This window comes from Molossus molossus, unplaced genomic scaffold (assembly GCF_014108415.1).
Source record: "Molossus molossus isolate mMolMol1 unplaced genomic scaffold, mMolMol1.p scaffold_m16_p_2, whole genome shotgun sequence".
NCBI lineage: Eukaryota > Metazoa > Chordata > Mammalia > Chiroptera > Molossidae > Molossus > Molossus molossus.
In genome coordinates, this window is record NW_023425355.1 from 119,104,658 (window position 1) to 119,125,770 (window position 21,113).

General features: G+C 40.2%; 1 protein-coding gene across 1 annotated transcript; it reads right to left on the minus strand.

Annotated features, from left to right (window-relative positions):
* Window positions 1–19,682: 19,682 nt before the first annotated feature.
* Window positions 19,683–20,693, minus strand: LOC118636657 (melanoma-associated antigen B16-like). The gene has a single exon (XM_036271785.1). It carries the CDS (start codon window positions 20,691–20,693, stop codon window positions 19,683–19,685), a length of 1,011 nt encoding a protein of 336 aa, XP_036127678.1.
* Window positions 20,694–21,113: the final 420 nt, after the last annotated feature.

Consider the following 21,113-nt stretch of genomic DNA (forward strand, 5'->3'; position numbering starts at 1 on the left):
ACACCCATCAGCCCACTTGGGATGACTGTCAGCAATTGTTGCAGGTCCTGTTGACCTCCGAGGAGAGGGACAGGATCCACAGAGAGGCAGCAAAATTTGTCCTCGGGCCAGACGGCCAACCCCTCACAGATCCGGCCCAAATAAGAGCCTACCTCCCAACTACCCAACCCAATTGGGACCCAAACACTGATCAAGGTAAGGAGGCTTTAACCCAGTATCGCCAATCTCTACTTCAGCGCCTCTGCGGAGCAGCCAAAAAGCCGACTAATCTAAGGTAAGAGAGACTGTTCAAACCGCAGGGGAATCCTCAGCGGCCTTTCTTGAATGTCTCATGGAGGCTTATCGCCTCTTTACTCCCATAGACCCGGAGGCCCCTGAGAATAGACGGGCCATTAATATTGTTTTTGTCACCCAGTTGGCCCCAGACATTAGGAAGAAACTCCAGAAATTAGAGGGTTCCTAGGAAAGAATCTTAGTGAGTTTGTTGAAATAGCTCAGAGTATTTAACAACCGGGACGACCCAGAAATGGCCAGTATTAAAAAAGTCACAAGAGTAATCATAGCCGCTCTTCAAGAGAATCAAAAAGGGCAACAGGGAAATAGGCCTAAAAACATAGGGCCAACCCCACGGAGACCTAGGCAACGATCTCGGCCACTTCTTGACCCTAACCAATGTGCGTACTGCAAAGAATATGGTCATTGAAAAAAGGACTGCCCTAAGAGGGGGGCCCAACAGAAACCTAATGACCTCATTCGCCAATACCTGATCTCCATAAAGGCCAAACTAGGCATATTAATAGACTCAGAGAAGCTGGCATTTTAAAACCTTGCTAGTCGGCCTGGAACACTCCCCTCTTGCCAGTTAAAAAGCCTGGGACTGAGGATTTTAGGCCAGTCCAAGATTTAAGGGAAGTAAACACTCGGTTGGAAACCATCCACCCCACGGTTCCAAACCCTTACACGCTTCTGACCGTGTTTACTATACTGTCTTGGACCTCAAGGACACCTTCTTTTCAATTCCCTTATCACCTCTTCGAATGGATTGATCCAGAAGGGGGATAATTGACCTGGACCCGACTGCCTCAAGGATTCAAGAACTCTCCCACCATCTTCTATGAGGCCTTAACCTGTTAATCAAGCGGGATGTATAAATACGTCAAACGTTGCATACAGTAAAAAGGGAATCCCCAGGGACTTCCCCTGTTAACAGGTTAAGCAAGGACCTCCAACTGTTCCGGGAAAGGTACCAACATGTCACCCTGCTACAGTATGTAGATGACTTGCTTCTAGCAGCCGCTTCTCTTCCTGAATGTGAAGAGGCCTCGAAGGCACTCCTACTAGAGCTAGAACACTTAGGATATCGGGTCTCAGCCAAGAAAGCTCAATTATGCACCACCACCATGACCTACCTAGGTTATGAACTCAAAGAAGGAAAACGGTCACTCTCCAACAGCAGGATAGAGGTGGTCATGAAAATCCCTACCCCCACGACCAAGAGACAGGTTCAGGAATTTCTTGGGGCTGTAGGGTACTGCCGCCTCTGGATCCCTAGCTTTGCCGAGGTCGCTAAGCCTCTCTATACCAGCACAGAGGGAAAAGACAATGCCTTAATCTGGACTGAGATAGAACAACAGGCCTTTGAGAAACTAAAAATGGCCTTAATGTCTGCGCAGGCCCTAGTTTGCCTGATATCACTAAGCCCTTTCAGCTCTTGGTCTCTGAGACTCGAGGCATTGCCAAAGGGGTCCTAACCCAATCATTAGGGCCCTGGAAGAGACCAGTTGCCTACTTATCTAAGAGATTAGACTCAGTAGCCTCTGGCTGGCCCAGCTGCCTGTGAGCCATAGCAGCTACTGCTATTTTAGTTAAAGAAGCATCCAAGCTAACCCTAGGGCAAGACCTCCAGATCACTGGGGTACACTCTACTGAGGCTCTCCTCAGGAGCCCTCCAGACTGGTGGATGTCTAATGCCCAAATCACCCAATACCAGGTATTCCTCTTAGACTCCTCCCGAATCCAGTTCCTGAAGACCCCTGCCCCCAATCCAGCTACCCTGCTGCCTGACGATGACCCTCAGGCTCCCCTTCATGATTCCTCAGACATTCTTGAGACTCTAACTAACCTGAGGTCTGACCTAACTGACAACCCTCTCCCAACTCCAGAACATGCTCTCTATACAGATGGGAGCAGCTTCATCCAGGAAGGAGTCCTATATGCAGGAGCGGTGGTAGTCACACCAGATAAGGTCATCTGGGCCCAGGCACTAGGACACAGGACTTCAGCTCAGAGGGCTGTACTAATTGCTCTCACTCAGGCCTTAAGATGGGCGAAAGGCAAGTCAGTAAACATCTACACTGACAGCCGGTATGCCTTTGCCACAGCCCATGTCCACGGGGCCCTCTACCAAGAAAGGAGACTCCTAACCTCAGGAGGGAAACATCAAAAATAAAGAAGAGCCCTGGCCAGTTTGGCTCAGCGGTTAGAGCGTCGGCCTGCGGTCCGGAGAGACCCGGGTTCGGTTCCCGCTAAGGGCGCGTACTTCGGTTGCAGTTTGTCCCCGGCCCTGGTTGATCGTGCGGGTGGCAGCCACTCAATGTGTCCCTTCACATCGATGTTTCTCTCTCTGTGTCCCTTCCTCTCTCTCCCTCCCACTCTATCTGTACAAAAAATGGAAAAATATCCTCGGGTGAGGATAAAAAATAAATAAATAAATAAAAAATAAAGAAGAAATTCTTGCCCTCTTAGAGGCCATTTGCCTACCAACAAAAGTGGCCATTATCCACTGCCGGGGCCACCAGAACTCCGACACCCCTGAAGCTAAGAGGAACGACTTCGCCAATCAGACAGCCAAGGAGGCTGCCCTAAGACCAGTGGGGCCACTAGAGATCCTTCCAGCCCTTCCAGGGGAAAGCCTCCCCAAAGAGCCCTCCTATACCCAAGAGGATGAAGAACTTGGACGGAGGCTCAACTATAACCAGGGGCCTCGAGGCTGGAGGCTTCTCTCCAAAGGGAGGATCCTCTTACCTGCGGCCCTGGGCTGAGAGCTGATCTCTCAGGTGCACCAGGGCACCCACCTTGGCAAGACTAAACTTTCCAGTCTCATAGCCCGGGACTTTTATGTCTCAAACCTCAACAGATGGACAGAATCTGAATTAAGGAGATGCCCTACCTGTGCCCAAGTCAACTCTCACCCTCGGAAAAAAACAGACCTTGGGACCCTTGAAAGAGGCACAGCTCCTGGTGACCACTGGGAAACTGACTTTACTGAGCTCACCCCTGGCCAATATAGCTATAAATATCTGCTTGTTTTCATAGATACCTACTCTGGATGGACTGAGGCTTTTCCTACCAAGACTGAAACTGCAACCACGGTATCCCGGTTACTGCTCTCTGAGATAGTCCCCCGATTTGGCCTCCCTCTAGCTCTGGGGTCTGATAATAGCCCGGCATCCATTGCTCAAACCACAAAATTGTTAGCTAAAGCTTTAGGAATTACTTAGAAATTGCATTGTGTCTACAGGCCTCAGAGTTCAGGACAGGTAGAAAGAATGAATAGGATATTAAAAGAAACTTTAACTAAGCTCCACCTTGAGACAGGCGATAACTGGGTAAGTCTTCTTCCTTTTGCCCTCCTTCATGTGCGCTGTACCCCTTATCTTAAGGGTTTCACCACATTTGAAACCATGTTTGGCCGACCTCCCCTTATTCTACCCAAAATCAGGGACGAGGTCTTAGCCAAACGAGGTAACCATAACCTCCTCAGCTCTTTGCAGGCAATCCAGAGGCTGAGAGAACAGACCTGACAGCCAATCAAGGACACCAGACCCCAACCGGGGACAGCCCAGATACCACTGCATGACTTCACCCCTGGTGACTGGGTCTGGGTCAGGGTCAAGAAACATCAGCCTGCTTCCCTCGAGCCTTGCTGGACTGGCCCCTTTTTCTGTTATCCTGACTACGCCCACCGCTCTGAAGGTAGCAGGATGGAAATTTTGGATTCACCACACTCAGGTAAAGAAAGCACACCCTGAGCAAATACCTGAACAATGGGCCTTCCAGCGGACTAAGGATCGCCTGAAGATAAAGCTCTCCAGGGTTTCCTCCTAGTCTCTTTCCTGACTCTGATTGCCAGTAAAGCACCTACCCAATTTAGATGCACTCAAGGATGGCCACTGCTATGAAGGTATGGGCCCCCGCCTGACCCTCGGAGTCCTATAAGGACAGGGGACATGCTTCATCATAGGGAACTATGACCTAAGCTCTTCCCCTTATGCAGACTCATGTGGGGACGCTACCACTCTAACCCCATTAAGCCCCTCATCACAAGAGACTTGGGTCCTAACTGTACCCCCCGGGACTTGGTTTGCTTGCACCTCAGGACTGACTCCCTGCATCTTTCCCGTTGGAACCAAAGACTTATGTATTCTTGCTAACATTATTCCACAGGTTTATTTCTTCTCTGTTTGGCCTTAGAAGAAACCTGTTGCTTTTATGCTAACCTGGTATTATTAGAGAAAGCATAAAATTAGTTAGACAGTGACTAGATGAACAGGCTCTATCCACCTCTAAGAATTGGTATGAGAACCACTTTAATTGGTCCCCATGGTTCACTACTCTTATCACTGGCCTTGCAAGCCCCTTACTCCTCCTATTAATATTAACTTGTGGCCCAATCCTAATTAATCGCTTAATGCAATTTTTTTAGAGAAAAAGTACAGGCTGTTAAGCTCATGGTTCTTAGCACTCCCTATCAGAGGCTAGCCACAGTGGAAGAAATTGAAGACACTTTAGAATCAAAGATTTGATTTAACCCTAAGACCAGTGGGGAATGTAAAGGACAAACACATGACCTTGCCCCCTGGATTTTAAGGGAATGGCAAGAACTATCTGCTAATAGATAACCATTGCATTGTATAGATAACCATTGCTTTTTGTACACAGAAACTGATTGTTCCCTCAGGCATAGCAGCGTACTGCAAATATCTGCTTCTGTAAGTGCTTGCTTGCTCGCATACCCTAATCCAAATTCCTTAACAGGGGCTAAAACAACTATATAAGCAACCCACCCCCTGAGCTCGGGGCTGCTGTCTCCTCTGTGTAGGATGGGACAGTCGCCGTGCAGCTAATAAAGCTCTCTTAATTTGAACCCAGTTCGGAGTCTGAGTCTGGTCTGTCTTGTCAGTCTACAACATTACAATAGGGTAAATTTTATTTTCAGAGCTTCTCCTGTGTCTGCAGTTTAAAAAAAATAAATAACTCTACTGTTACTTTGACCTATTAAAAAAGTGTTACCAGCCCTGGCCAGTTTGGCTCAGCGGTTAGAGCGTCGGCCTGCGGTCCGGAGAGACCCGGGTTCGGTTCCCGCTAAGGGCACGTACTTCGGTTGCAGTTTGTCCCCGGCCCTGGTTGGTCGTGCGGGTGGCAGCCACTCGATGTGTCCCTTCACGTCGATGTTTCTCTCTCTCTCCCTTCCTCTCTCTCCCTCCCACTCTATCTGTACAAAAAAGAAAAAATATCCTCGGGTGAGGATAAAAAAATAAAAAATAAAAAATAAAAAAAAAATAAAAAAGTGTTACCAGTAAAGGTGTCAGTGTAATAATAATAATTTAAAAATCTCAAAATAATACTTATGGTAAAGAAACATTTTGGGGTGAAAAATTATGTTCCCCTTCATTTGAGAGGCAACATTTCACTTCTGGTAGGGCCAGGGTGCCTGAATATTTTTCAGATGTGGAACCCAATTAGTCTGGTGCTGTTTGGACCCCTCCCAGGAGAACTGCCTGAGGAAGCAATGGGTCTGCAACCAGAAGTCAGTATAGGGTAAACTACCAAACATGCAGTGGCAATGGGTTGAAAGCCTATGAGACCAGGTGGAGAAAGGCATTGCCCACATCTTGAAAAAAATAGCTGGAAATTTCTAGCAGGTGTATATGAGGAATCCCCAAAATTCCTATAGGATAGCAAATTTAACACTGGAAAACAATCATTCTGGATAACCCTGGATTATCTCTGGGCCACTCAAGCAACATTTCTTTTCTTTTTTTGGTCTCTCTAATCTATTTATTCTACTGATGCTGTTGAGCTAGAGTTAGTCATTCTAGTAGTGAATGGAGTTGAGGTGGCTGTGGGGTGAAGTGGAGAATAACAGAGTAGTGAAGGATAAAGGGGACTTCTTGCTAGATTGCAGGCTTTAGAGTTCAAACAGACTTAAGATAGGGGAGGAGAAACATTTCCATTGGATAAGATCAGAGTTTATGTGTTTATGACACTACTGTGGACATTTAATTACTGGAATGGGCTTTTCATATATAAGATGTATATGGAAGGCAACCCACTCCAGGCATCAACCTTAGAGAATCTGCAGAAGGATGCAGGATGGTGAAATCTAGGAATAAACAAAGCAAAGCATGAGAAGTGCTGGGAGACTGAAGTCTGCCTTGGATTCATGCTCTCCATGAAGACTCATAAAGCCCTGTGTTAGCAGTCTTTCAAAGTTATGTGCATACACAGAAAGGATTTATTCCTTCCATTGCAGGGGTTTCAGAACCAGCCAAGTGACCTTTGAATTCCTGGAACACAAAGTGCTCTAAAAAGACCCTGTACAGTAACAGTAAACTGAGCCCAAGGTCATACATACTTTAGCTGCAAAGTTATAATAAAGTCTTATTTTGCCTGGCCGGTTTGGCTCAGCAGTTAGAGCGTCGGCCTACAGTCCAGAGAGATCCGGGTTCGGTTCCCGCTAAGGACACGTACCTCAGTTGCAGTTTGTCCTTGGCCCTGGTTGGGTTGTACCGGTGGCAGCCACTCGATGTGTCCCTTTCACGTCGATGGTTCTTTCTCTCTCTCTCCCTCCCACTCTATCTGAACAAAAATATCCTTGAGTGAGGATAAAAAAAAAAAGTGTTTAAAAAATAAAGTTTTATTTTAAAAAAGACATGTATAGAAATAATAGAGGTTTTATGTTTTTCATTCATTGATAATTTTAAGTAGAATAACCTCAAAATCAAATGTATGTATGTAGTTCTATAAAGGAGTCTTCAAAATATTATATTTTAATACTTTAAAATAGTAAAACATTTAAAACATATTTATGAATGTTAAGATATTAAAATATCTTAAAATATAAGAACTAATATGCATAAATAATGAAAAATATAAGTCAAAATTATGAGGGTTTGCAAATTATATGCTTATGCACCTGGAAAACACAGTAGTAAGTGGAAACCCATTAAAACTCAGAAGAGACGCCTGGCCAGTGTGGCCCAGTGGATCGAGCATCATCCCATGGACTGAGAGGTCCCACTTCAACTCCTAGTCAGGGTGCATGCCTGGGTTTGGGGCGTGATCCCCAGTAGGGGGCATGTGGGAGGCAGCCGATTGATGTGTCTCTCTCACATTGATGTTTCTCTCTCTCTCTAAAAACAAATCAATAAAATCATATTTTAAAAAACCTCAGAAGAGAACTTAGTGATGTTGCTATTTATTAAACAAACTCTCCTATATGGTAGCAATAAATAGGTCATTTTTAAAAAATTGCTACTTCGCCCTGGCCAGTTTGGTTCAGCGGTTAGAGCATCGGCCTGCAGACCAGAGAGACCCGGGTTCGGTTCCCGCTAAGGGCATGTACCTCGGTTGCAGTTTGTCCCCGGCCCTGGTTGGTTGTGTGGGTGGCGACCACTAGATGTGTCCCTTTCACGTCGGTATTTCTTTCTCTTTCTCCCTCTCCCTCCCGCTCTAGATGAACAAAAAAAAAAAAAAAGTCCTCAAGTGAGGATAAAAAAAAGGTAAAAAAATTCCTACTTCAATAGCAAAAGGATATAAAAATAATTAGAACAAGTTTAATAAGATATGGATATATGCTATATGAAGAAAACAAACCAAATAACTTTCATATTGATATAAGAGAAAACTTATACACATGTAAGTGCATAAAATCTTTCACTGTGGTTAAACTTAAATGTATAAATGTCAGTTGTCTCCAAGTTAATTTTGAAAATTTATGAACTATAATACCAATAGGAATTTTAAGGAAGTTGATAAAATACTTTTGAATTTGACTTGAAAAATAGACAGGTGGAGAAAACATTACAACATTAAAAATATACAAATAGTGGAGGGGACAGTAGCTTATTATTAAAAATGGTAAAAAATATAAGGTGAAAATGATTTAAAACTTTTGCATTAATAGACACAAAAGAGAACATAATATATATATATATATATATGTCTGAATAATAGAAGTCCATATAATAGAATTTAAACATCATAGTGCTTCTCTCTGAAATAATTAAACTTTTAAGAACAGTGACATTTTTCTAGACGTTTCATTGCTTGTAACATCTATTGCAAGCAGGAAAACGGAATGAAGCAGAAACAACCAACAATCACATTCCATGTTGATCAGAATTTCTTTTTAATTTTATTGATTATATATATATAATATATACACATATATATGTATATATATTATACACACACACACACATATATATATATATATATTTGAATTTTTAGAGAGAGAGGAATAGAAACATCAATGTGAGAGAGAACCATCGATCGGCTGCTTCTGCATGCCCCTCAACTAGCCACCTTTTGGTGCATTGGGTGACACTCCAACCAGTAAGCCACACTGGCCAGGATGATGATCTGAGTTCTTATGTGGAAAGTCTATCTTTGAGTGAGTTCTTATATATTTACTTTGGTTATACTATTTACAATACTTTATCTGTAAGTTCCTTCCATCAATTGAGGGTTCCTTCCACTAATCTCAGACATTAGGCACTTCATACATATTCTTACAATATTTAGCTTTTAATCAAGATACTTGAAAATTATTCCACTGTCCTTCAGTTCTTTGAGGAGAGGCAGGCTCAGGTTTATTTACAAAATGACAAGTAAGAGCTATTCTACAGCCTATGTAAGGAAGGCATGTCTGGATAAGAAAAAATAAAATAAAACAGATGACCTTATAATCTGTTATTCAATATAGTTTGCTCTATTTTTGATTCAATGTTCAGTAAATTCATGATTAATAATAACCAACACTTGTTGGTGTCAGGAAAGGATTAAACATTTTACACATACTTTTTTCATTTAGTCCTCACAACAAGCAGCGTGATTATTTTCATTATTTTTAAACATATGGGAAAACTGAAACATTGGCAGTTTAAGTTACTTTTGTGGAAACATAATTAATAAAGAGTGTACCTGGGATTTAAATTCAGGCAGTTTGACTCCAGAGTCAAGCTGCCTGAATTTTTATTGTTGTGGGTTACTGCTTCTTTGTAATATCAATGTTAGACTTCTTTAACTTAAATCTCTAAAGTTCTCACAAACTCTCTTCCTGGTCACCAGGGTGATGTCTCACTTCCTTTTGCAAACACAGCAGTAGTTTTCAAACCTGGAGAAATTGAAGAATTATGGATGCCTGGGACTTATTCCAAGCCAATTAATATCAACTCTGTAGTGTGTGTTTTTAAAAGTTGTCCAGGTGATTCTGACACACTGTGAGGATTGCAAACCACTGACTTGTGCAATTGTAGAAAGATAAATTTAAGTAGACATTTCTCCTATACTTTATAAGATAATTTACATATACTATAAGTGGCATAAATATATATCTTTTATATTCGTAACATTATATATTTCTTACCTTTTTAAAATTAATTTCCCATAATATACATAGGCCTAGACATTTGTTTTAATTTTGGTAAAATTATATACCCATCAAGGCAGCTCTAAATGAGTTCCTCCTTCCCTGAATTTCTATAGTAATTATTGTCTTTAACATTTACCTGCTAATTATGTAAGTTTTTATAACAATTCTGTTTCAAATTGGAAAAAGTTTTTTTTGGTATTTTTAAAAACTGTAAGAATAACTTTGAAAATGTAATACATCCTCAATATTTAGAATTCAAAGATGACATACAAGTAAAAAGAAGAATGTAAAAGATCTACAATGTATGATTAACTTTTTTTTTTAACCTCACCCGAGGACATTTTTTTGTTTTTTGTTCAGATATAGTGGGAGGGAGAGAGAGGAAGAGAGAGAGAGAAACATCAACGTAAAAGGGACACATAGAGCGGCTGCCACGCACAGAACCCAACCAGGGCCGGTGACAAACTGCAACCGAGGTACGTGCCCTTAGCGGGAACCAAACCCGGGTCTCTCTGGACCACAGGCTGATGCTCTAACCGCTGAGCCAAACCGGCCAGGGCTCTCTTTTGCCTTTTAATTCCTTCAGATATGTTGACTCGTGTTCATTTTATTATGTAGTCAAAAAAAATAGTGAACCTACACTAGATAACATATAGAGGAAATATCTAAGATTTGATAAATGGAGAAACTGACAGTTAATTTAGCAGATTATTACCAAGTTTCCACCAGCCAGTTCCAATGCCCTAATTTAATCCGTTCAAATTTTCCAACCATATTAAATGGTAGAGTAAGTTTTAAATGGTCACTCTTAAACCAACTTCCCCACTTAAAAAATTTCAAGTATGCAATACAGTATTGTTAACTATAGTCAAATTGCTGTGATTTGGTCTCCAAAACTTACTCATTTTGCATAACCAGAACTTTGTACCCATTGACCAACCTCATTTCTCTCTCCCATTCTTCACCTCACCTTTGTCCCTGGCAACCACTGAAGTGGAATTCAAATGACTTTTATTGTCACCAGACCTAAGCCCAGTTTGTTCTACCTCTTACTCCATTGCACATATTTCCATCACTCTAGATTGATCTCTTTGGTTCACACCTTAGGCTAATCCATTATGTAAGCTCCAGGGGGAACAGGTTTCTGACTTTGAAGTTTAACTTCTCCTTCTTCTAATGGTTTAAAAGTAAATCTGAGAATTATGTAATATCTTTAAAAATGTTATTCTTGTCTGAAATAATTTCCTTATCTCTGTTTTCTAATATGGTCTTTATTGAATAAATAAAAGCAGAGTACTGAGTAGATCCTTTGAAATCAGGTGGATCTCTTGGTTTTCCTTAAATCATACCCAGTCAGCTTTCTCCCTTACTGAGGTTGGTCACCTCTCTTGTTTCTTGCTAACAAGGCCTTTCTCCCTCCAAAGACCCTTCATTGGTAAGTTTTACTGTCATTAACAAAACAAGAATGGATGTATACAGCCTTTACTTCTTCAAAAGAATAGTGTATGAGAAAGTGTGAATTAGTGAATTATCAGAGAAGATAGTGACATTCTCCATTAACTGCTGCCAAATATCAGTCAACTGTATTACTTTCAAATGACAGTTTAGGTCCCCTGGGCTCCTTTGCATCATTTGTGTTTCTAATGCCAGACCCACATTATTTTCAGTTGGTAACTTCACTATATATCATTAGGACATACTAGATCTTCATTTCATGGAAATGCAGAGAACTCCCTGTACATTGGCAATGACAGAATTAATGGCTCAATAGGTGGCAATGTGTATGTCTGAATCCCTGCTTCACATCAATCCAATACTTCTTTGCTGTAAATAATTCTTCTCCACTACCTCCCCCCTTTTCTAGAAGATTTTAGGCACTATATAATCTAATAGAAAGAGCACTTCCTTTTTCTGATGCTGGTCCTGTTTTTGACTACAGTTTACATTCTGGCTTTGTATTGTCCCTGATATTATTCCTCTGCATTTTAAAATTTTATCTCAAATCCATTCCAATCCTCATCTATAATTTATCTTCTTTATCAGTCTAATTAACTTTTCTGCCTCACTATGTCTTTCCTGGGAAAAGTACTTCCTCCAAACACTTCTGTCTAATCTGCCTGAATTGTTGCTTGTGTCATGTTATTTCTTGTTTAGAAATAAAGCCCCTCATGCTGGCATTTAAACCCTCCACAATGTGACTCCTGCATCCCTATTGTCATTACTCACTTTTTATCTCCTCTTTTTCTATGCATGACCCAAATGGAACTTCTTTCCTGAACAAACACTATGCTTACCTATCTCTTTGCCTTGCACCACATTCCTTTTCTAATAGAATACACTTTTTCCCTTACCTCAAACACAACCCTTTCAAAATTCTAACATACTTCAATGCCCATCTCAAATGCCACTCCCTTCCTTGGGCTTTTGTTTGAATACCTTGTCATCTTTTACCTAATAACACAGTAGTTTGTCTTCTTGTTAATGTTCTCTTACTTAACTACATATTTCTTTAAAGCAGGGATAATGTCTTAGTCTTTTTTTTTCCTTTATTGATTTTAGAGAGACAGGAAGGGAGAGGGTGAGAGAGAGAGAGAAACATCAACGAGAGAGAACATCGACTGGCTGCCTCCTGCACGACCCCTACTGGGGATTGGGCCCACAACCTGGTCATGTGCCCTGACCAGGAATCAAATCGGTGACCTCTTGGTGCATGGGTCAACACTCAACCACACCACTGAGCCATACCAGCTGGGCATGTCTTAGTCATTTTAATCATTATTTATAGTGCATAGTATTCTCTCGGATGTCTTTGAGGGTCTGAGGTCAGTGTTATTTTTGGAATACTCCCAATTCATGTTTAACTCTTCTAATTTTTCTTTTAACACTTAGGTTAATATCTTGTGCTTCATCTCAACATACTGTTTTCTGTGTCCACATTTCAATGTCCTTGTCACTTAGTAATATTTTTAAAGTAATGCAATGATTCTTGTACTATGTTTCAATTATTTTCATGTATTTTAATTAATCTGCATATTCTCTTAGTTTATATTTTTCTTCTTTGTAACTAGGCTACTGACATCTGTGATCTAAATCCAATCCTGATGCTCATGCTTTTTGTCTCTATATGTGAGTTTTCCTACATCCTCCCCAAGAAGGGGAAGCCCTTTCATTGTACTTTTTTACAACTGCACTGATACAGGTATGGATACTTTTGGGCCAAAAATACACCTGGAGTCAAATTCACAAGTGCCTATATGTTGCTCCTTCTAGGTGGAAAGTTTAGAAGAGTGAAAGAAAGATTTTGTTTAGCTTTATTGAGATATAACTGATGTACAAAGCACTATACATAGTTAATGTGTACAATTTGATGAGTTTTTGCAACACTTGTGATTCTATCACCACAATCAAGGTGATAGGCATATCCAACATCCAATGGATGTAAAATTTCAGTTACGCTAGATGAATAAGTTTCAGAGATCTGTCATACAGCATAGTACCTATAATTAATAATATGGTATCATGACCTTCAAAATTTGTTAAGGGGGTAGATTTCATGTTAAATGTTCTTGTCACAATAAAAAAAAGGGACACAATGAAAAGAGACACAATAAAACAAAAGGACACAATCAATTAATAATGATCACTACTTGCAATGAAATTACTGTCCTTTCATTTTCATTCATAAAATGAATGGATTTATATAAATGGAGGATCCAAGTTTAGTACATCCTTTAAGCTTAAGGCCACTTGAAATTCATTTCATGCACTAGAAACTGATACTGTAAAAGTGGAAAGTTGTGATCTGAATGTGCTCAATTTTCCTTTAGGGAGCAATTTATACATCCAGATAGATTTTGTTTAAATGAGGATCTAGAGAGGGAAGTAATAATGGAGGCTCCTGACCAGGGCCACCTAACTCCCACAAAAGGATTTTATATATGCTGGAGCTGCTAACTATGTAGAAATACACTTTTCAATTCAAAGAAGAAATTGTGGTAATAACATTTCTGTATAAATATACTCATGTTTACAAGTGTTCTCTCTGGTGAGGAAATATCTTGTCAAGGTATATTGATTTCAAATTTTTAAACCATTAGTTTCTTATTAACATGTACAAAATATTTTCTAGCATATTTAAAGATTGCTTATCTAAGACTGTCCCTTTTACTAGTTTTTATAAAAGCATTAACCAGATTTATAGGTCCCTTCCAATTGCTTTCTCAGGACACTCTGGGCTGACTTACTCATTCTGTATAACTTTCTGTACAATATTATATTTATTCTGTATAATTAATTTACCACATTAGTCCAATTCATGTTTATTCCTTTCCCTCGGGCTGTTTTGTATATTCTTACTCATGTTCTGGGGAAAAAATAATGTTATACTTTTGTTGCAAAACTTGTATGCATTTGTTTTGATAATCTTTGATTTGTAATTGTTATATCCATGAAAAATTATTTGGTAGTCTCTGTGAGGGGTTCAATGATGGTTTACAAGCTTTAACTTATAAATTGAGAAAAACTACATTCTTTTCTTTTTTCCTTCATTGATTTCAGAGAGAGAGGAAGTGAGAGGGAGAGAGAGATAGAAACATTAATGAGAGAGAACATTGATTGGGGCCCCCACTGGGGATTGGGCCCACAACCTGGGCATGTGTCCTGAACCGGTGACCTCTTGGTGCATGGGTCAACGCCCAGCCACTGAGCCATACCAGCCAGACAAAATTATATTCTTGACTCAAAAGGTAAAGGGCTTGGTTTATGAAAAGAAGGCAACAGCTTTCTGATTTTTTGCTAGCAAATATTAACGTGTTTTTCATTTTATTTATTTTTTCCATTTTAGTTTAAAGAAAGGATACGATATTTATTAAAAATATTTTTCAAGGCATTTCCTAGGATAATTCTTTAAATGCAATGCTATTCAAGGGCTTTGGGTACTAACTGGCCTAGAGCTGCATTTACATTGCAGAGGGCTTTGACATCAAGATAATGCTTCAAAAGAGTCAGAAGGTTTCTGCTTAAGCCTAGGGGTGACTGGAGAAGACTAATCTAATTAAGAAATTAAGTGTTACTACAGTTATTACAATTTCTCCATTGCTATCTATATAGTTGTATCATTTAAAAAGTAATATTCATGCTAGAAAATGTTTAAACTTAAATTTTAATGGTGATGTTAAAAATTAAAGCACTTTCCTCATTTACCTTTTTACTAGATATAATGTTCAAACTTTAAGACTGTAAATGAGATTTTACAGATATATATTTTTTTACAAATGTAGGATAAGTTTCTTTGAAGGAAAAATTAAAAATTAAAAACATAATGTAGAGCATCAATTATAACAACGTTTGACTTTAAATTCCATTTAAAAAAAAACTGGGAAATTGCTAACTGAGATGTTCGGCACAGTTGGCCCTTGTGAACCAACACCATGAAATGACAGTGCCTAAGTCATAGCGTGTCATTCTTGCCAATCCTTTTAACCTCTTGCCATTTAGGAAAAAAATCTCAAAAAGTAGCAATTATAATTGAAAAAAGTATTTCTGTAAGTATGTGCCACTAATGGAGACATAATTTATTGGCCTCAGAAAAACACAGTGACCATGTTACTCAGTGGTTTTCTCATATTGTCTTTCTAAAAATTGAACTGTTGTATTTTTTTAAACAAAAGTTACACAGAATCCTAGCAGTTAAAATAAAAACATCTCTCTTGCAAAAGAGAAATAGAGACTCCATTTTTTTCCCTCCTTCTCTTGAACAGTTTCCCTTCGCCCCATCTATCCCTCACAACTGCTCCATGAAATACTAGTTTAGTGGAACAGATGTGTTCAATGTCTTTGTGTCATTAGCCATAATTAGACTTATTTCCTTCCTTAAGTTCTCAGGGCTTGTTATGGGAGTTCCAGGGCTATCAACTAATAATGGTTCACATCGAATGTACTATGATCTCCTTCCTAACAATGGAATTAGCTTAAATCATATTGCAAATAAATATGAAAATTAAAACGATCTGATATCTTAATGAGCACTAAAAATAAAGTAATTAATTAAAAGAAGAAATAATTTTGCCCCATAATAAATAATATTTATAGTTGTTTGGGTAGCCTGTGATGTCTTCAGGTTGAAACAGTCTTGGAGTTGGGGATGCTCATAACAGGACGGTATATGATACTTCCTGCATTGGACTCCACATCCCCATTATCCCCAGTCAGTTCAAAAAGGAAGAGAGTACAATTTCCACAGGTTCTGAATCAAATCTGCCCATCTCTGCACCTTTGCTTAACCCTCTCCCCCAGGAAGTAGAACGGTGCTCATAGTCAGAAGATACCCACTCTCTGGTGTGCCATAAACTCAGAAAACATGAGAAGCAGTCTGTGTTGGGGACACCATCTACATTATTTTTTAAGACATGTCCACATTTAACCCTCTATCTGAACATCAACTGAGGAAATGAGTACTAGGGTATCCCTCTTCATATTTCCTCCTCCTTGCAGTTGCATGCCATCTTCCATTGCTCATTGGTACTTCTGGCCTGTCTCAACTCTTTGTCATCACTCTTTAATATTCATGTAGCCCAGAACTCAGTGGAGAGATCCCAGTGTACATGGAGGACAAAATACCCATTGCCAGCAGGAATCAAGACAGATCCCAGCCCTGATACACTGGAAAAGGACTACCAGAGTTGTCAAGACATGTAGCTTCCCCAGAATCAAGCTATATTTGGCCTAACAGTAGGTAGGGGAATTCTGTGGGATGATGGCTTTGAAGTAGATCTCCTCACTCAGATAACCATACAAGTTCTAGCTGTTAGTGGTGATTCAGAGATTTTCCAAGCCTGTTCATGTGAGTTGTCCTGGACTCACCATCCAGATTCCCCACTTTCATTTCTTCTGGTCCTTTCTCCATTCTATACTGAACTCTGGATTCAGAAGTTTGACTACCAGCCTGTTCTTGGTTCTCTGTACTTGGATTTATAAGTGGTCTCTCTCATGGATCCTAGACATTACTCTTTCCCCAAATCCTTATCCCTCACTAAGTGTAAGTGTCCTATCGGGTCCCATTCCCTGTCAACTGGTCATTTTGACCAAATCTTTGCTTCTCAAACTGAGAACTTTGGATTTTTAAAATGATATATGTGTGAGTGTTTTTGGTATTCGCATGCATTATTTTTTGAAAATATGAATTGGAGGAATATTTTGGCAATGTTTCTAAAAATTTACAATTTTCACACACTCTCCACTTTAACCCAATTTCTACCTTGCTGTCGTGATGAACAACAGACTTTAGGCTAGTAAGTCATGTTAAAAATATTTCCATTTTATAAGTCATAGCAACAAATGGGAAACAAATTATGTGCCCATCAGAAGAAGATGGTTAAATTAATTATGGCACATACATGCTATAGGAGCAGTTACCAAAGTGAAGTATATCTGTGTTGTCATAGAAAGATTCTGCATGCATTATAAGTGGAAAAGACATGGCAGAATATGTATATTACTACCCATTATGTTTTCAAATCACAATATATTTTTTTATAATACATCTACATATGAAAAAGGCTAGAATTAGCCTTAAAATACTATTTTAGATGTAAATTGTGGCTATCTCTGGGAATGTGGTTGAATTATGAAGGAATATTATAAAGGTGAAGATTGTGATCTGTATTTTTTTAATTTTTGCACTAAGAATATATGCACTATCAGCTTTGTCATTTCTGCAGCAATTGTTTCTCAAGTGTTTTTAATTCATAATACTCAATATGCCAAAGTGGAATATTCTGAGTGACATTCTGAACCTCTACACACAAAATAGCTGAAACTGGACAAAAATGCCAGCCCCTGGGCAAAGTCAGCTCTCTGGGGTTAAGGACAGCAAAATCCTTAGTAAATAAAGCCCATAGACAATGCCCAAATTGTATCTGATTATCATTTTTACCCTTCTTCTTTATGTGTGCTTTTAGCACTTTGGATTTGAGATCCTTTTTTATCCCAAGAGACATTATGGAATAGTGAGAAATGGATCAAGAGACAGAAGGTGGACCTCAGGCTGGAGGAGTGGAATAGAGTGAGGTCTAGAATTCAGACCAGAAGTCTAACCTCAACTCTGTCACGTACCAGACCTGTGAACTCAGGCACATTCCCAAGTTTTGTGACTCTTAGGCTCTTCATCTGAGGAGTGAGTCTGATAAGCCCTGTCATAATTTACTGTTGGAAAGAGTGTAATGTATGTAAAGCAACGGGCACAGTTCCTGGCACACCTTAGGTCTTTAAAGAGAGGCAGATTTTACTGCAATAATTTTGACTACTGACCCTATCACCCTCACCTAGGTGATTTTTAAAAATCCAGTATGGCCCAGCCGGTGTGGCTCAGTGGTTTAGTGGCTACCCACGCACCAGGAGGTCACCCGTTCAATTCCCAGTCAGGGCACATGCCCACGTTGTGGGCCCAATCCCCAGCGTGGGACATGCAGTAGGCAGCCAATTGATGTTCTCGCTCATCGATGTTTCTCTCTCTCTTTCTCTCCGTTCCCCTCTCTCTAAAATCAATAAAAAAAAAAAATTAAGTAAAATCCAGTATGTCTCAAAGAACATGAAGTACTACAGGAGCTACCAAAATATTGCTTAGCAAGTAAACCACAGTAAATATATACACTCTGAGGTTGTGTTCTCTAATAATGGGGAAGGAAATTTCTTTTCCAGCTGATGCAACTCCAAATTCCTAGAACTTCTAACAAGGACAAATTCCTTATTTTCTGTTCCATTTAAACCAGCCCTATTTTAATTAATTTTACACTCATCAAAATTATAAGTATTTCTTAGACTATGCCAAATTACACTGAAAACATTATTTAAAATATCCTTAAATAGAGTCATCTCTGGCTTTCCTAGCCCAGGACAACAAATGCTAACAAAGTGGTTTCTGGGTATCTCACCTAAGGAAAGAATCAGTTCTCTCTCAAAAATTCCCTGAAGATGATCTGCAGAAAAGATTGTGTATAATGGCACAGAGGCAAGACCACAGTGGAGATTGCTCTTTTTAAACCATGACCCCAAAGTTAAGTGTGAAGAACAATTTTCCCCTCCAGGTTTCAAGTATCAGCTCTGCAACCCACCATCTACAGGTCTAATCCCTGATCACCAAACCCTCAGTTTCTTCTTCCCCTAAAACGTTAACTTAAAATTAACTCATTGAAGGAATTCCAGCATTCTGAAAAGCCCAACTTCCATGCCCAGGACATTTATCCTTGACAGTCTCATGTAAAACACCTCCGCTCCTTCTTTCACTTGTCCTCTAGATATTAGAAGATATACCAACGTTATTATTATAGACTTGCCGAGTCTGTAAGTAAAAATTCTAAGGGCAGGTCCTAGGCCTGTTTATCCCACAAATTCCAGGACTAATATGGTGATTTCCTAACAGCAAAAGTTCAATAAAGTTTGGGGAATAACAGAAACAGTGAGCACAGGATATAACTTATTGAGATTTATTTCTTATACATACACAAATAACCAAATTGAAGCATCTATCATGTACTATTATAAAACAAAAATCAAAGGTATAAGAAAGGAATAAATTGGCACTCTTTTGCTTGAGCTCTATTTCTTAAACCCAAGTATCTTAAAACACATTTCTTTCACTTTTCCAGTAAATGCCTATAGCAATGTGATGTTATCTTATTCCAGGTGACAGTATAATATGGGTGGTTTCACAATTTAACAGCAAAAGCTCTTACTATGAAACGTCCTTAAAGCATTAAATATGTGACCAATATCATTCATAAACTTGGAGATTTTGATGCTCCTTAAATCTATACTAAAAAGCCAATACTTGAGTAATACATATGTCAACAAATAAAAGAATAAGTTCTCAAGTTACACATATCAAAGAGAAACATGGGCATACATACTATGTTCCTTTCAGCCCCATTGCAACCTAAATTCTATGAACATGAACTGCTTCTTCAAATAAAGCAAGAAGAAACTATCCCTGACTTCCTAGGTGTGGGAGGAGCTGCCAGGTTTGGACTTAGAACTGGCAGTGGCCACGGAAGTCAACAGCAGTGGCCAAATTACTGGCACTGGCTCTGGCTCTCTCTTCTTCTTCTTGCAACGCCTCCTCATACTGAGGTGGGAAAGAACTTGGGACAGTCCCATGAACCTTGGCCAGAAACTCTAGGACTTGCATCTTGGTGGTTTCAGCGTAGGTTCTAGGGCCCCACAGAAATTCATATTCTGCAGGATCACTGTTGGCCACCTGCTGGTACATCAGGTATTCCTCCTCCACAAAATATTTGGTGATGAGCTTTCTGGGCTCTCCAAAGATATAGTGCTTCTTCCCAGGATATAAACCCATCACACTCAGAACTCCCCAGATTTCTTCTTCGGTGGCACGGTTGCCTTTCATGAAGATCGCACCCAGGATAACTATCAGGAGGCCAGTCTTAGGCACGCCAATTTCACCATGCAGCATCCCATCATAGGTGAGGCCCAGTTTGATGAGGACGGCATAGCAGTTGTTGGTGGGATCCACTTCCTTCACATCAAGGCCAAAGATTATCTCCATGCGTACAGAGGCTTTCAGGAAGATCTCAATGAAGTGGTCTTCGCACTCATTGCTGATAATCATCAATATATCAGCTTTGGTTACTGGCTCTTTCATTTGATACTTGAACAGCAGAAAATTCACCAACGTAGCCACATTTTCATCTATAGCAATTGTGGATATATCCATGGGGTCTAGATCTGACTCTGAGGTGCTACTCTCCTCCTCTTGGCTACTGCAGCTCTCAGCAGATTCACTTGATAAATTGACTGTGGTGACAACTGAGGTGGGGCAGAAACTCTGAGGACTCTCAGAGGAACTGGGGATACCAGCATCAGGAGCCTCCTTCGAACTGCCAGGCATTGAAGGATGGGAGAAGAGACATGTCTCCTCCAGAGCCTTAGATTCCTGTTCAGCCTCCAGGCCCTGGGTTTCACTGAGGGTCTGAAGGGGTTGATCAGGTAAACATTGTAGATTTTTCTGATGAAAAGACATGACGACTCTTGGAGATGACAGTAATCAGGAGTTTCAACAGGAATGCAGTGGGAAATCACTGTCTGAGGGAAAGAAGGAAGATGTGAGTGGCCAAGGCTGCTAAACTTCAATTGTGGTGGCTCTGATAAAAGCTGCCTCCAATGGACCTCTGCTGACAACAGTGCTATAGGACCTCACAGATCACCTGAACTCCTGGTTGCTGTATCCCCCAGGGACATGAAAGAAACATTCAATGCTCCTCAGGGCGCAGCTGGTCAAGCGAGGCTGAGAATTCTCAGGGATGACATCAGGAAGGTTTGACTGTGCTCTGTAGAGCCATTTGTGTTCTAAGGAGTATAGTTCCTTCAGTCCTCACTCAGGTTCAATACCGAGGTATTCCATAGGGCCAGTGTCATCTCCCCCATGCTAAATATGTTGCCC